The 15,352-nt window shown below is 44.1% G+C and overlaps 7 protein-coding genes across 7 annotated transcripts; 4 read left to right on the top strand and 3 right to left on the bottom strand.

Annotated features, from left to right (window-relative positions):
• Positions 1-1,442: 1,442 nt before the first annotated feature.
• SIM1 (putative secreted beta-glucosidase sim1) lies at positions 1,443-2,702 on the top strand (the record flags this gene model as incomplete). The annotated part of the gene is made up of 1 exon (XM_041282044.1): positions 1,443-2,702. One exon carries the CDS (start codon positions 1,443-1,445, stop codon positions 2,700-2,702), a length of 1,260 nt encoding a protein of 419 aa, XP_041135883.1.
• A 794-nt stretch (positions 2,703-3,496) lies between these two features.
• Positions 3,497-4,087, top strand: BRETT_003538 (uncharacterized protein; the record flags this gene model as incomplete). Its single annotated transcript, XM_041282045.1, has 1 exon — positions 3,497-4,087. The coding sequence occupies one exon, from the start codon at positions 3,497-3,499 to the stop codon at positions 4,085-4,087; it is 591 nt and encodes a 196-aa protein (XP_041135884.1).
• Positions 4,088-4,161: 74 nt separating this feature from the next.
• Positions 4,162-7,896, bottom strand: BRETT_003539 (uncharacterized protein; the record flags this gene model as incomplete). The annotated part of the gene is made up of 1 exon (XM_041282046.1): positions 4,162-7,896. One exon carries the CDS (start codon positions 7,894-7,896, stop codon positions 4,162-4,164), a length of 3,735 nt encoding a protein of 1,244 aa, XP_041135885.1.
• A 1,274-nt stretch (positions 7,897-9,170) lies between these two features.
• BRETT_003540 (uncharacterized protein) lies at positions 9,171-9,413 on the top strand (the record flags this gene model as incomplete). Its single annotated transcript, XM_041282047.1, has 1 exon — positions 9,171-9,413. One exon carries the CDS (start codon positions 9,171-9,173, stop codon positions 9,411-9,413), a length of 243 nt encoding a protein of 80 aa, XP_041135886.1.
• A 470-nt stretch (positions 9,414-9,883) lies between these two features.
• Positions 9,884-11,410, bottom strand: BRETT_003541 (uncharacterized protein; the record flags this gene model as incomplete). The annotated part of the gene is made up of 1 exon (XM_041282048.1): positions 9,884-11,410. The coding sequence occupies one exon, from the start codon at positions 11,408-11,410 to the stop codon at positions 9,884-9,886; it is 1,527 nt and encodes a 508-aa protein (XP_041135887.1).
• A 396-nt stretch (positions 11,411-11,806) lies between these two features.
• Positions 11,807-13,255, bottom strand: BRETT_003542 (uncharacterized protein; the record flags this gene model as incomplete). Its single annotated transcript, XM_041282049.1, has 1 exon — positions 11,807-13,255. The coding sequence occupies one exon, from the start codon at positions 13,253-13,255 to the stop codon at positions 11,807-11,809; it is 1,449 nt and encodes a 482-aa protein (XP_041135888.1).
• A 759-nt stretch (positions 13,256-14,014) lies between these two features.
• Positions 14,015-15,319, top strand: BRETT_003543 (uncharacterized protein; the record flags this gene model as incomplete). The annotated part of the gene is made up of 1 exon (XM_041282050.1): positions 14,015-15,319. The coding sequence occupies one exon, from the start codon at positions 14,015-14,017 to the stop codon at positions 15,317-15,319; it is 1,305 nt and encodes a 434-aa protein (XP_041135889.1).
• Between the last annotated feature and the right edge of the window lie 33 nt (positions 15,320-15,352).

Here is a 15,352-nt window from a genome sequence, read left to right on the forward strand (position 1 = left end):
AAATCACCACAGTCCAAAGATCAACACACAGTTACAACCTCAGTATGGCTACACTTGATATTACATGGTTATAAGATAAGTATGAAATGAACGAGGAGACAAGAATACACCCTGTAGTTAAGAGCTTTTTTTTCCAATTTGATTTTAAAGGGCTGTCAGTTTGAGGCTTCAACATGTCCACGGCCGTATTTTTTGATTTCACCAGCATTTGACGCCACTTTTTTCTACTTCGTTGATTATCATCAAGGCTGGTTTCACCCAACACACAAACAGTATAAGCATAAGGGAAATGTATGAGAGGAGATATCGCTAGGGCCAAAATGTGTTGCTTTTTGCACAAAGAGATTACACAGGAAGCTTCTTGAGTCTTAGTAGAGAAGGCAGGTCTGACGATCTGCTTTTGAACATGATGACTTTTAGAGTTAGGACTGATTGCAATCCATCTTTGTGGGATTAGGGCACGATGAGGCTTGATAAAGGACACAAATACCGATTTATACATGAACATATACGTCTCTTAGATGAGACGTTATGAATTTGGTAATTTCTCACGATGGCCCTGTTCCATGTTCCGTTTGAAACCAAGCCATCTTATTTGTGCCCCAATTTAGACGAGTGGCTTCTCGCGATACTCAAATCATACATTAATTTTTTTTTTGATAGCGCGAAACAGCTTGCACGGTAAGTAATGCCCGTTAAAGGGGCGGTTGAGAAAAACGAGGGAGAAAAAAAGTGATGCGAATGAAACTAAAGGTGGGAAAATAATGCGAGGAGGCTGAAACGCGGCGGCTTCCAAATTTGGAATTCCAGCTGAGAGAAATTTTAAGAAAATTTTTTTGATCTCACATTTATTCTCGCAGACCGCGAATAGCTTTCTCATTTGTTTATTGTTTTTCAGACACTGGAATCAATAAGCAAAGGGGTCGTGGAGCGGGATGTGCATTTTGGTAATTGAGCGCTTACGTGTTTGGGATGCGGGATAAAGCCGGGGATCAGGGTGTGTCAGCTTTTTTTTTCCTTTTAGGTTCTGGCTTTATTTCCATTCTAATAATAGCTATTTACGTTTTTATTTTTCTTCTTTGAGTCTTTTCCAAATTTCTTCACTCTACGCTGTTTTTTTAATTTTTTGGGTCGTGATTGCTCTTGGTGTTTCTTGTTAAGCTTTATTCACTTTAGTGGATACTTGAAGGTCTGCGAACTCGTTCATTTCTATACTTACATCATTACAAAGCCACTGTGCACGTTCAGAACAACCAACTGCATTCACTCCTTTAAGCAGAAAGTGCACTGAAAGCAAGTAAAGCCAAATTGAATAAACAAGCAAGCGAAAACCACCATTCTATCAAAACAACCCATCCAAAGCATCGGACTAGAACCAAACTCGCAAAATCTGCCCTCGCAAAGCATACATTCTAACACTAATCATAATATACACAGATACAATGTTGACAACCCAAATTTTTGCCGCTATCGCCTCGTGCCTGGCCGCATCATGTGCAGCAGCACCAATGGCAAATGCCGAAGCCGTTGCCAAGGCTGCAGCCTCAGATGACTGCACTACGGTGGAAAAAAGCTACCACAAGCACCACCAACACAAGAGAGCCGTTGCATACGACTACGTTTACGTGACGGTGACAGTTGACGGAGACGGAAATACCGTTACTCCAACCGTTGAGATTGTTTCAACGCCAACTTCCGCCGCCTCATCGTACTCAGAGGCTCCTGCCCCATCTTCGGAGGCTGAGGAATCTTCCGAATCATCATATTCCGCCCCAGCCACCACCACTGAAGCCTCATCTTACGTCGCTTCATCATCATCAGCCTCGTCTGCCGCCCCATCGTCATCATCGTCCACTTCGTCGACCTCTTCTTCGTCTGAAGGTGGAATCAGTGGTGACTTGAGTGCCTTCGAGGACCCATCCGACGACTTCCAGGATGGTACCATCGCATGCTCCGATTTCCCATCCGGAAACGGTGTCATTGCCTTGGACTGGCTTGGATTCGGCGGCTGGTCCGGTTTGTATCATGACGATACTTCTACCGGTGGAAGCTGCGAAGACGGCACTTACTGCTCGTACGCTTGCCAACCCGGTATGTCGAAGACCCAGTGGCCTTCCGACCAGCCATCAAACGGTGTTTCTGTTGGAGGTTTGTACTGCAAGAACGGTTACCTCTACAGAACCAACACCGATACCACCCACCTCTGTGAGTGGGGTGAAGACAGTGCTGTTGTCGTGTCCGAGCTCTCTGATTCCGTCGCAATCTGCAGAACAGACTACCCTGGTACCGAGAACATGGTTATTCCAACCGTTGTCGATGCCGGATCCAGCAACATTCTCACTGTCGTTGACGAGGACACTTACTACAAGTGGCAGGGAAAGAAGACCTCGGCCCAGTACTACGTCAACAACGCTGGTGTTTCTTACGAGGATGGCTGCATATGGGGTACTTCGGGCTCCGGTGTCGGTAACTGGGCTCCTTTGAACTTCGGTGCAGGTGCAACCGGTGGCATCTCATACTTGTCCTTGATTCCAAATCCAAACAATTTGGATGCCGCCAACTTCAACGTCAAAATCGTCTCCGACGGCGGTGACGTCCAGGGTGACTGCGTGTATGAGAATGGCAGCTACAACGGTGATGGTTCCGACGGTTGTACCGTTGCCGTTACCAACGGTAAGGCCAAGTTCGTTCTCTACAACTGATTGCGTGTTCTGTCATGCTTTCTCTCTTTTTATCCTTGTGTTCCGGTTTAAATTAGGACGAGATTCTGGGGTTTCTTTTTTCCCTCCCGCGGTCTCTTCTTCTCTAAGCTTTTTGTTTGCTCTTCTTTGACGTGGTTGCTTTATTCGGCAATCACGCAGGAAAAAGAGCCGCAGTTCTCTCTCTTTGTTTCTGCGCTGTATCTGCCTTGCGTTTCCTTCTTTCCATACAATTTGCATCCTGATCATTCAATATCTTCCTGCTAGAGGCTCACCGGGCTTCAGCTATGCTGGTTTTGGCATCAGTGATGACTTGGGGGTCACGCAATGCTTTTTTTTTAAGTCTGCGTTTTATACTTTTTTTTTTTTGTTTCTGTTCTTTTATTATTATTAATACGGTGGGGGATTTTTCAGACTGGCTCCATCTGTGTCACTCCTTGGAAAGATGTTGGCTTTTCTTTGTTTCCTTCTATCTTTCTAGTTGTTCTTTATTGCTTACTTCTTTGTCTCATCTTATCTTATCTGAAATATTTTGAATATAACAAGTATTTTTTTTACGTGTCCGCGAGAATATGTAGGGTAGCGTAGAAGCACCTGGATAAATCTACGAAATCCCTTTTCGTGGTTGGTACGAATTGTGCCTTTTTTCACCGTTGGTATAAATTTAGGTCTTTTTCCACTTTTTCCTTACTACTCCCTTTCTTCATCCACACGTTCATTCTTTGTAAAATTATTTAGAGTCTTTTCAATCCCTTTTTCCAATTTGTGCAAAATTCGGGTGCATTTGAAATCCATCAATGAGGAAGAGGGCACAAAGAAGAAAAGGAAAAAGAGCACTGAAGAAAGTCCCTGGGGCTAAAAGAAAACCCACTAAAATACCATCCAAAAGAAGGCATATCGCAATAGACGTGGAAGACTCCCATAGAAGCGATAATATTACCATGAAGAAAAAAGCACATGTTGAAAATGAAGTAATTACCTCGAGTCCGCACTCAGGCCAAGGAGTGCGTGCAAACGTGAGTGTTAAGAAAGAGATATGGGAAACAACTGAGGCGTCAAAAATCAATCCCACAACTGACACATCAGGAATCAATCTTACAATTGAGGACAGCATGTCTTCCGAAAGCAGCATACTTAGTGCAACCAGTATCTACACCCACAAGCAGAGTCACCCATCCGGCATGTTGCAGATATATCGGGAAGTGCAACGGTTGGAGGAAGTTCAAAGGTGCTTTGAGCAAAAGAAAGAGTTGTGTGGGGACAGATTCGATCCCAGGGTCAAGGGAGTGCCGAACTCGCATAGGATACAGATCGCGCAGCTACTCAGGGATGTGTGTGACCAGATACAAGCGGTCTATGAGCAGGAAGAGCGGTTGATTACGAAATAGTATACGGAATACTACCATTGATGATATGAAGTGTGCAAGTATACAGAACAAGCGAGCAAGCAGCTCATGCGAGGTTAATTTAGGCCTGAGGACCACGCGTTGGAGAAAGTCATGCTCTGTGGCATGCTGGAATCTGCAAAAGCGGGTGCTCCAAAGCCAAGAGGCTTGTTTAAGGCACCATTTGGACTCACACTGGCCCCAACACTCATATTGCCCGTATGGGAAAGCGAGGAGCGTCCATCCAGGCCAGGAGGAAGCATCCCAAGCTGCTGGGCATGCTTGTCGAGACCAGCAGGGCTGTTCGGAATCAATTTCACAAAGCTGAAGTTGCCCAGGTCGTCTTTTGCAACCTGGAAAGACGCACCGACAACTGTGTTTAAGGGAACGCTCAAAGCGTCTATAAACTGGTCGAAGCTCAAGTTGGGAAGGAGTGACGAGAGCAGCGACTTCGAGTAATGATACAGGAGCGGAATCGAGTAGAATCCGTTTTTCTCCGTCGGCAAGTTCGGTGCTGCCTTTAGGATTTCCAACTGGATCCTCTGGGCATCATGCACGCCCATTTTTGGGCCAGTGAGCAGCGGTTGCGGCACCAGTGGAGAGTCCAGACCGTTATTCATGGATGGTTCATTGGCAGAAGACCAGTTGGGCATCAGGGTTCCCGATCCAAGAATGTTGGAGGACAATCCAGAGAACTTGAGGCTGTCAGCAGGCGTGCCAGCCGCTGAGCCGAGAGTCTTGTTTGAATTTGCCAACTGTGGGTTGCTGTTTCCCCAAATGGAGCTTTTTCTGGATGAACTGATGCCGGAATTCGGCGCAGTGCTTCCCCAAATGTCCGCTCTGCCGTTTCTGGTGGCAGCTCCGCCGAAAAACGATGTGTTGAGAAGCGGATTTGTGGACGGAATGGCCGTCTTTAGATACTTACTGTCTCCAACAACATCCCCAAGTGTAGCTGATGCCAGATACTGCGAAAGTATATCCACACTGCCTGCCCGTGATGCTGTCATACTGCTGCTCAGGAGCGGGTTTCTCGAAAGCGGGTCGGCGGAAAAAGACCCATTCGAATGCATTGCAAACGGCGAACCGGACAATTTCGCACTTGGCAAATTCCAGCCTGCCGAATTCCCCATTGCCCCAATGCTGCCAAACGAGCTTGCATTGCCGGACAGTGCACTCACACCTGCTGCAGCTTGAACTGATCCAAATGCTGCAGGCGGTGCAGGGATGTGCTCAGTTGCTGCATTTGCCGGCATGTTGGCTGGTGACTTTCGTGCAACATTGTTTGTATCGCCCTGGATTGTCGTCTGCTTATCTTTCTGCGTGTCCTTCTTCATTTTCTGCAGCCTATGCCTCTCCCTTTCTCTTCTCACTCTCTCATTTTCTGCCTCCATCTTCTTGGCCTCCTCGTCCCTCTTTCTCTGCAGTTCTTGCTGCTTTTTCTTCTCATCGAGCTTTCTCTGCTCCTCCTCCTGCCTCTTTTTCTCCTCGAGCTTCCTCTGCTCCTCAAGCTTCTTCTTCTTTGCTTCCTCAACCCGTTTCTTCTTCTCCTCGCGCTTCTTTCTCTCCTTCTCCTTCTTTTCCTTCTCCTTCTTCTTTCTCACCATCTCCTCCTCCCGCTTTTTCTTCCGCTCAGCCTCTTTTCTCTTCCGGCCCTCCTCAGCCTTTCTGATCTGCTCCTCTCTCTCCTTTTTCTCCTTTTCCAGCTTTTCAGCCTCCCGACGTTTCTTCTCCTGCTCCCTCGCCTGCTGCTGAAGCCTCTTTTTCTCCTTTTGCTTCTCCTTCCGCTTTCTTTCCTTCTCTTCCTTCTCCTTCTTCCGCTTTTCCTCATCTTCTAGCTCCTGCAAAAGCTCGTTTCTGTTATCCTCCGCCACTTTGTACTTGTACGCCACTATCAATCGACTCACAAGAAGCTTCGCTGTCATCAACTGTAGCATATTTGTGATTTCAACGAGTCTCCTCTCCAACTTCTCCATTCTGCGTATTAGCCGCGGGTCAACCGCCTGGCTGCCATCTTCTTTTTCGTTATCCACACATTCATTACTGTTGGCTCTATCACAATTATCTTCTTTCTCCCCTTCGACTGCATTTTGGTCGAAATGCTCATCATCCACGTCAATATCGTCAATATCGTCAATATTATCGATGTCGTCAATGTCATCGATATCATCAATATCGTCAATATTATCATCTCCTTCTTCTCTTTCTCTTTCCCCTTCTCCATTGTCACCTCCTTCCTCTCCTTCTCTCTCATTGCCATTCTCCTCATCCTCCATCTGATCCTCATAGTAATCTCCAGGCTCTTCCCCCTCATTCGGCAGTATTTCACCTTTTTGCTGCCTTCCAGCCCTTCTGGCCTTACCACTATTGCCCTTTTCAAGACCCTCTTTCCACATATGCTTCCGTTTGTCCATCTTCACCTTCATGAATGACTTGAACAAGTTGCGAGCATGTTCTGCAGTTTTTTGCTGGAAGAGCTTTGTATAACAATGCTCTTGGTCAAACTGCTCAACCGTGTTGATGAATTTCTCCCCCTGGTTCCGGAGAAGGTCCTCAGCAACAGACATAACTTCGCCAAACGAATCCTTTCCGTCCGCTTTAGAAACGCTGTCTGGTGTATTTTCGCTCTCTTTATCGGCCTTACGCTTCTCAGGCACACCCAAAAACGCGTTCACAAGTCTATAATTCACCTGGTACGAGTCCAAAGAGCCCGCATCCAGCCCACACAGCTGGCGGTGCCGGCTATAGAGCTTCAGCAACTCTCTTTCCAGGATTACCCTCCTGTTTCCGCACATACGACAGTTGCAATTGAAGTCATGCTCGTTTCTAGCCACCCTCATCACATCCTCGGTCGTCACAGAGGCTATCTCGCGCTTCTTCTGTTCGCTAGCCTCCATCCAGAACTGCCGCATTCCTAGTTTATCCTCTGTTGACATGTTCACACGCCAAAGATAGTTTCCAACACGAGGATGCAGTAGACACCTAGCAATGAGCATTCTTTGGCGGTTCACGGATATCTCCAAGTACCGTTTTGTGTTCAACGACTGCCGGCTCGACCCATGGACCCGTTCGTGGCTCCGGTAGTGATAATTACCCTCGTTTTCTTCATAATCGTCATCTGTCTCCCCCTCAAATCCCATGTAGTCATCTTCATCATCAACGTCATCTTCATCCTCATACTCCCCCTCCTCGCTGCTTCCCGGAATGAACTCGTTTTCCGAGTACTCTTCTCCCGGATCGTTGTATTCGTTCTCGTCCAGATGTCGCTGGTGATGTTTGTGATGGCAACTTTGACTATGGCCGTGATTATCATCAAAATCTTCGTGTATTTTGCCCTGCTGATTCCTGTATCCGTGCCCAGATCGCCTCTCCTCCTCGTACTCATCCTCATACTCATTATTATCCACTCCTTCGTCATCATCATCGTACTCGTACTCGTATTCGGCGATTTTTTCACTCCCACCTTCCTCATTATTATGCACATCTCCATTTTCCACCTCTTCTTCCTCCTCCTCATACTCGGAATCCGTCAGGCACCGCCCACATCGGCAACAGTGCATGTGCCGGGACTTTTCACCGCTCTCCGTTGCCGAATCATCGGACAACTCTGACACAATCACATTTCCATTTGCATCTTGTCTAATCACCCTAGACGTTGGATAATCATCCCCAGGACGGTTAAGTTTCGCCTGCATTTTCACGTTTTTGCCACGCCAGGCTTTACTACTGCGTTTCCTGCCCGAATTGCCCTCTGCCTGAACCTCTGGAACGTAGTCAAAGTGAACATCTTGACCGGCAATGTAATTCGAAGCCATGTTTGTTCTGAGAGCCGTTTTGTTATGGTCTGTATATTTTCAATATCAAGATTGTTCCGGCCCTTGAAACTCTCCTTGAAGTACTCTGTAATGCCAGATTTATCCACTTGAGCACACTTTTTTGCTTCTTACTGTATACCAATCTGTTTTAACTCTCACAAAAGCTCTCCTGGCGTTTCTTGGGTATGTGCCATTGCCTATGTGAGCGCAACTGTACACTCAAAAAAAAAAATTCCACCTTTTTTTTTTTTTTTTTTTTTTTCTTTCTTTCTTTCTGTATGCTGAGATTACGCTGATTGCCTAATAATTGGCTTTTCTCTCTTTCCTCTCTTCTCACTCTAAAATTTCTCGCCCCATCTCCCATAGTCCCAGAACTCAACACAAATCAATCCCAAATCTGGAAATAACAAATCAAACTAATTAGTGCTCGCCTTTTTTAATTCGAAAATTGCTATGTTCGAAAGGTTTATCCTTCCTTCAACTCTTGCCTGTTTCCTTCCTGGTACTCCCTGTTTTCGGGTTTCGGTCAAGTTTCCTTATGTAGAAAGAAACACCAACAAGAAAAATTTTTTTCTGTCCTCACAACATCTGCACACCAAAAGTATGTACAAACATGCGTGGTATATATGAACATATCAATTAGCAATATATACTCCCCGTCTAAATACAGCCAATCCAGTATAACAAATCACGTACCATATCAGGAGTCTGGCCAGAGTATAACTTAAAGAAAAGAAATTCGATTCCTCAAAAATTAAGCGTTACAAAATGGCACTGCACCGCCTTGAAAAAGCCATTTAGGTCTTGTTCCATACTATTGAGGAAGGTTAATACAGAAGGTTTCGGGTGAAACATACAAGGAATCAAGATTTTCCAAGTAAAGTTCTTTAACCATCTCCCGGCATTGTTTTATAAAAGCTTCATGTAACAAAGAATCAGGCTGATAATAAAAAATTTAGCGCTGAGTATCTTGAGCTTCTTGAGTATTCCGAATTAGGCAATTCGAACGATGTGCCAAACATCGATTGTACAGTATGTAAGAAGTTTTTAAGATGCAGAGTAGAAAGCGCATTATGGAGAACGAAAACATATAAAGTGAGGACAAAACGATAAATTAGTTCTACATGTAATGCTCGGAAAAGAAGAGATGGTAGTTTGATCATTTGCAGGTTGAAACTTCAAGCCATACTTCATTCCTTAAAGTTCAATTACGTTAGTCAAAGATGAAATATTCCACGATAATAGCAGCATTTTGCACATTGGCAACTGCAGTCATGTCCGCGGACTCTTCATTAGTTACCGTTGTAACATTTTTGAGTGAAGTTGAAAAGACACTATTCTCAACATCCACATCTAAGACATGTTATCCAGCAACTACTTACGATACAGAGAGCGGCGAAGTTTTCACCATCTACAATACCTGTAATACAAACTGGACGCAGCCAACAACAACAGTTCATGTGACCCAAAAGAGCACCAATGTTGAGACCGAAGTTGTGACGAGTTATGTGGATTGATTATAGATTATACTTGTGTGGGGAAGAGGGAGGATATGTAAATACATTATACCGAGTTATTTAGAACGTATACTAGTGTGGGAGCCATACTTATTGAAGACATAATACAGTTTTGGAGTTTGCATGATATAAACAATGCATGTAAGTATGTAATTGATGTAGCTTAATGTGGTTAGAATGTGATTGGAATGTAGTTACAGTGTAGCTGTAATGTATGTAGAAATGTAGCTTAATATAATTGCAGTGTAATTTAATGTATCTAAAAATGCAATGTCTATATCATCTATAATGCTTATTTCACCGTACATAAAATACACAAATAGCAGAAAATACAGTCACATGTATGCCTATATAGGAGAAGCAGCACACCAGAATATACCATACAGTCATGTTGTATATTTCATTATATGAACATGAAATCATATGCTTACATGTGCATTGATATATACCCTTATATATCTTCTTACCGCTTATGGGCCAATCGGAAACGAGCCTATGATGATTTTGTTGTTGCTGGTAGACGAAGATGCAATAACTGGCTTCTTCGTCCCAACGACAATTGCTTTTGGTTCATTAGTCTTTGTCGAATTGTGAGGCTTTGATTTTGATGAATGAGACTGAGGAACGACTCTTGGCGCAATTTTCACCGTACCCTGAGTTTTTCCAGCTGCTACAGAGTGAGATCTCGAGCTGTGATTCGAAGAATGCCCGTGACTCGAATGCCGACTCGATTGGCTATGTCCAGCATGGCCTCTCTGCGTATGGCTTCTCGAACTAGGTGAAGTTCTCCTTCTTTTCGCATTTCTTGACGTTTGCGATCTCCGCTTTGACGAATTTCCGCCTCTTCTTCTGTTATTCGTCTGATCTGAGTCTGTCCACTCCCCATGATAAACAAAAAAGCCGCCCTTGTTATTTTTAGTCTGCTCCTCAAACTGAAGCTCCTCATCATCAATAAACGGATCATCAATGTCATACTTGCCAATACGCTTGTTGTCTTCCATCCGCCTTCTGTGCAACTCCTTTAAAACCATCTCCTCTTTTTCCTCATCTGTCATTTCAGGCGTGAATTTAAGATGTAGCCGATTCACAATGTCTGCTGCATCATCATGCTCTTCATCTGCATTCACCACTCCCACACCTGCCAAAGATCCGCTTACTGCATCATTATGCCCACTTACTGCACTGTTATTGGCCACATCATCATCATCCTCATCCATTTCATCATCCAGATCATCGTCAAGGTCCACAGGAAGCCTGCTGTTCGAGTTCAGTGCATTGAATCCATATTTATCCTCACACAGACTGGCCACATTGTATGTGATCTGTTGGTCGGTAGTTTTCACGCCAGGTGGTGCAACAGGCACATCAATGCTTATTATTGGTAGCTGTGGATCCTTCTGGCCGGCCCCCTCCCCAGATTCACCATCTGGAATATCCGTTTCTGACCCTTCCATCCCGGATCCTTGCCTAATTAGGCTTCCCGATGTGCCGATTCCATTAGCTCCCAATGTAAGCTTGCCTGTCCCGTTTTTCTTGATCATAGGCATTATCTTGCGTACTTTACGCGGGCTCTTTAGATTCCGCGTCACCTTTATCGACGGAGTATTACTCTTGCCGTCTTTGCCGGCCTTACTTTCACTGCTGGCACTTTTTGGCTCATTCAATACTTGTCCTCCCAGTATGATCTTGTTATCAGTGTCACCACCACTTGCAGCAGCATCACTTGCAGTACTGACATTTCTGATCACTCCGGACGCAGCACCAGCTTCCTCATTTGGGCTTCTTGCACCATCATTCGTGCTGCTATTCATTATTTCGCTCAATGACAATTTTGCACGTCGCTTTCCGCCTTCATTTGCACTTGAAACGCTTTTTACAGGGTCAAAAAAGCTTGCTGAGCTACGTGGGGAAGCAGAAATAGACCGTGATTGTACCGGTGTCTCATTCGGGGTGTTGTCTTCTGAAAGAAGTGAATATATTGTTGATTTCTTGCTCATTGCTGGATGTGCTCAATGTGCGAGTTTCACCACCAAAAGAGATTGGAAAACAGAATTGATGATCGGACCAAGTTCCCACCTTGACACTGTACGCTGGGTAATGATTAAAAGAAAGCGTAAGCTGTTGCGTGTGGATAATTCGGGTTGATCCAGTATTATAGATACCGATGTGCACTATGTGGGAAGGAGAAAATACGGGGATGAAAAAATATTGTACGTAAAATAAAGAAGTGTGAAAAAGTAGTAAGTGTTAAAAAGTAAAAAGGTAATAAAAAAAAAAGATGCAAAAAAAAAGCCTTAAACTCTCGCTACACACAAGTTGAATGAAATAAAGGAATGCTTTATCATATATACACACATCATAATAAATACCCGCGGAGCACCTCTCCTACATATTTAAGCTCTGTCAAGCTGTAACTTGTCGTGATTAGTTCCTATCTTGCCCAATGTCAAATACACATCCGATCCATATCCTTGAACCGAATATATCTCTAGTGTTCCATTCCAGTAATCAGTGTACACCTTGCACATAGGAAGAGAAATTCCCAAGGTGTATTCAAAAGGCCTTCGAGCCAAGGCTAGCAATGTGGATTTCTGCACTTTCTTGCTTGATTCCATTCTTCCTAGGTCTCCCAACACCCCATCCAAGTCTTTTCTTTCTCCTGTACTTGAATCCGCCTTCTTTTCATCTGTTCTAGACTCCAGATCTGCTCTTCCGGCACCCACATTCCAAAACTGGTGGTCCCTCATTGGTGGTCTGTCGGGAAGATCATACCGTGACATCTTGTAGAAGTTCTTCAAGTACTGCGATGCCAACTCGGGGCTTTTCCCAAACGACCACACCTTCGAACGCTCATCTTTAGGCATGCCACCTCCCTGATCGGAAAACTTGATTGCAATGGAATCCTTGCGAGGAACAACTTGCACCACAACAGCCGGTGGTGTTAATTTTACAAGTTCTTCTTGCGAAAGTGTCTTGTTGCGCTTGAGCATGGCCGAAATAGTGGCCTTGAATGCATTTCTGAGAATCTCTTCAAATATGTAGTTGAGGTGCGAGGTTAGGAACTCGAACTTGAGATCAGAACCTTCAATAACCAACTCCGGCATCTTCAGATCGGGATAGATGCTCTGCAAAAAGCTGCGAACAACATCCGCTGTAAGCCGCAAATGCTCGTAAATCGACCCCTGCTCAAATGCCTCACCAATGTAGTTCTGGGGCTTCACCAAAACAGGATTTGACTGGCTTTGAAAAGACTTCGAGAGCGATAAATGCTGCTCCATAATCACACGCCTACTAATTCTGGACCGGATCATGCTGGAAATGAACTTGTCGAGTTTCTCCTGAGAAAGACTCTTCAAAACAGACACCTCCAAAGACCCCATCATCAAGTGCGGCAATATAATCAAGTGATCATCCAAAACATGCGATATAAAGCGGCAGAACCTGTCGTTATCCTCAAGGCTGTTTATTACAGGGGCTCGCCTGAAAGCATTCACACAGTAGCAGTAACTCTGATAAACCTGGTTGAGATGATAGTTGTTTGCAATTCCAAAATTCAGCTCTTGCAGCTCTTTAACTTTCAAAGCCAATCGGATAGGAAGTTCCGTTCTCACAAAGTTTGCACTCGAGAGAAGCTTTTTCTCCGTTAACTTATGCCCAAAATTAGCCAATTGGCGTAATGTGACTGGATGCACTGGGCGATTTGCCAATTCCAAAATGGATGGATTACGATAAAAATGTTGCTCATTTAGCAAGTCTGAATATCGGGGCTGGAAAGGCATTAAAAAGTCCAAACTTGATGCAATGGCACTAAGCCGTAGTCCCGGCTGCTTCACCGCCTGCATTGCTATGTATACTTAAAGCCTTTAAATATGGATTATCGGCGGAGTGTCTGGTAATTTGAAAGAAAGTTGAAATTATTGAAGGTAGGAAATTTGGTCTGTATTTATCGATTTATTTAAGCGTGCACTCCGCATGTTTTCCTGGCCCGTTAATCCGGGAATACGGAAGAATGACTGTAATGGTGTGCGGCTGAAAAAGAACAAAACAAAAAAATAAAATAAAAAAGTGGAAAGTTCCCCACAATAGAAGTACCGAAAAAAAAAAGATTTAACTGGAAGTTTTCAGCCTTGTACTTACTTAGGGTGTAAAACCAGCAACAAGAATCACAAATTGTAAGAAATGTATGGAAGTCACTCAAAAACCGCTTTGTGTAAACTTTGCATGCTGAATAATGCCGATCTGAAGTCTGCTGATACGATTCCTCCAGATTGACACTATCCGTATCACATTTGTTTTGATTCAAGTAATTGAGTCAGATACAATTTATTACCGTAAACTTTGAATACATCGATCAGCATAAACAGCTTTCTTTTACATGAGCATACCTGTTCAGATAATAAGCATGTTGAAGTCAACTGAAAGTATATTTGAGTCCATACTCGAACGGCTCCAACTTCCTAATCCGGACCTGGACCCCATGCTCAGCAACTTCAACGATACATGTATAAATAGTCGTTATCCTCACTTGTGTTAATCATATTTGCCAGTTTACTTATGAAGCCCAGCACTAAAATTTTCTAATTCACACTTGAATGCTAAAAATGTTGGCTTTTTTGGTGGTATTGCCAGTAATTGGGGCACTTCAAGCCGATCAGTTTTCAGCACAGGCCACCTTGCGGAATAAAGCCGAAATTGCTAACTGTGGACGATCTTTCATCGATGAGATATTTGGAGATATAGTGCCGGACAACGAATATCGAGAAAAGATGCTTCAAGTTGGAAAAATAGAGACATGCGTTAACGAATTGTCCACAGACACAGTTTTCAGAGAAAACCATCTCAGGTTGCCGGATGATGACGATATCTCCGATTTTAACGAGTACAAGCCGTTATACTCTGGAATTGTGACTTTTGCTCACTTGCCAGAAGCCAACTGCTTTTTTGATGATCACGTGAAAGCAGACATTGCCATAGTTGGAGCTCCATATGATTCTGGAGTATCATATTGCCCTGGAGCAAGATTTGGACCCAATGGAGTTCGGCAAGGTTCTAGAAGGCTTGGTGGTGGATTAACGCCAATAAGAGGCAACTATGCAGGCTCTAAGTTAAGGAATCTCGATCCATATCATGCGAATCTCAGCATAGTGGACTGTGGAGACGTTCCTATGACTCCGTTTGACTCTCGGGTGGCTTTAAATCAGCTTTATAGAGGTGAGAGGAGAATACACTCGCTAGGAACACCAGATAAAGGCTCTAAATTATACTCTAGGGAGCATCCTAGAATTATCACACTTGGTGGAGATCATACTGTAACATTAATGAACCTCAGATCGGCATATGAGGCTGCAGAAAACGAAAGTTTGGCAGTAATCCATTTTGACGCACATATTGACACTTGGAACCCGAAAGTGTTAGGTGGAGGAATTAGCAAGTATGCGAGCTTGAACCATGGCACATTTCTTCACTACGCAAGTGAATACGGTTACGTTTCGGCCAACCATTCGATACATGTTGGGACTCGAGCTCCGTATATCGATCCAAGCGATATTCGACATGACAAGGATTGCGGCTTTAAGATGATTACTTCTAAGGATGTATACACCCTGACACCACGGGGTGTGGGAAGAAGAATCAAAGAAATAGTAGGAAGCAGCAAAGTCTACATCACTTTTGACATGGATACATTTGACCTTCCGTATGTTAATTCCGGAACTCTCGAAGCAGGAGGACTTACACCACGTGAAGTACAATTTATATTGGATGAATTAGAGGGAATCAATCTTATTGGATGTGATGTCGTTGAGGTTAGTACTCCTCCTAATAGTGCAAACTCTGATAACACTGGACTTTTGGCTGCTCAGGTGATTGATTCATTTCTGGGCTTAATGGCTGTGACTGAAGTGTGAAAAAATGGAGCTTTGAGAGGGTAGTAGCAATAA

Source organism: Brettanomyces bruxellensis, chromosome 6, assembly GCF_011074885.1.
Source record: "Brettanomyces bruxellensis chromosome 6, complete sequence".
NCBI classification, from domain to species: domain Eukaryota; kingdom Fungi; phylum Ascomycota; class Pichiomycetes; order Pichiales; family Pichiaceae; genus Brettanomyces; species Brettanomyces bruxellensis.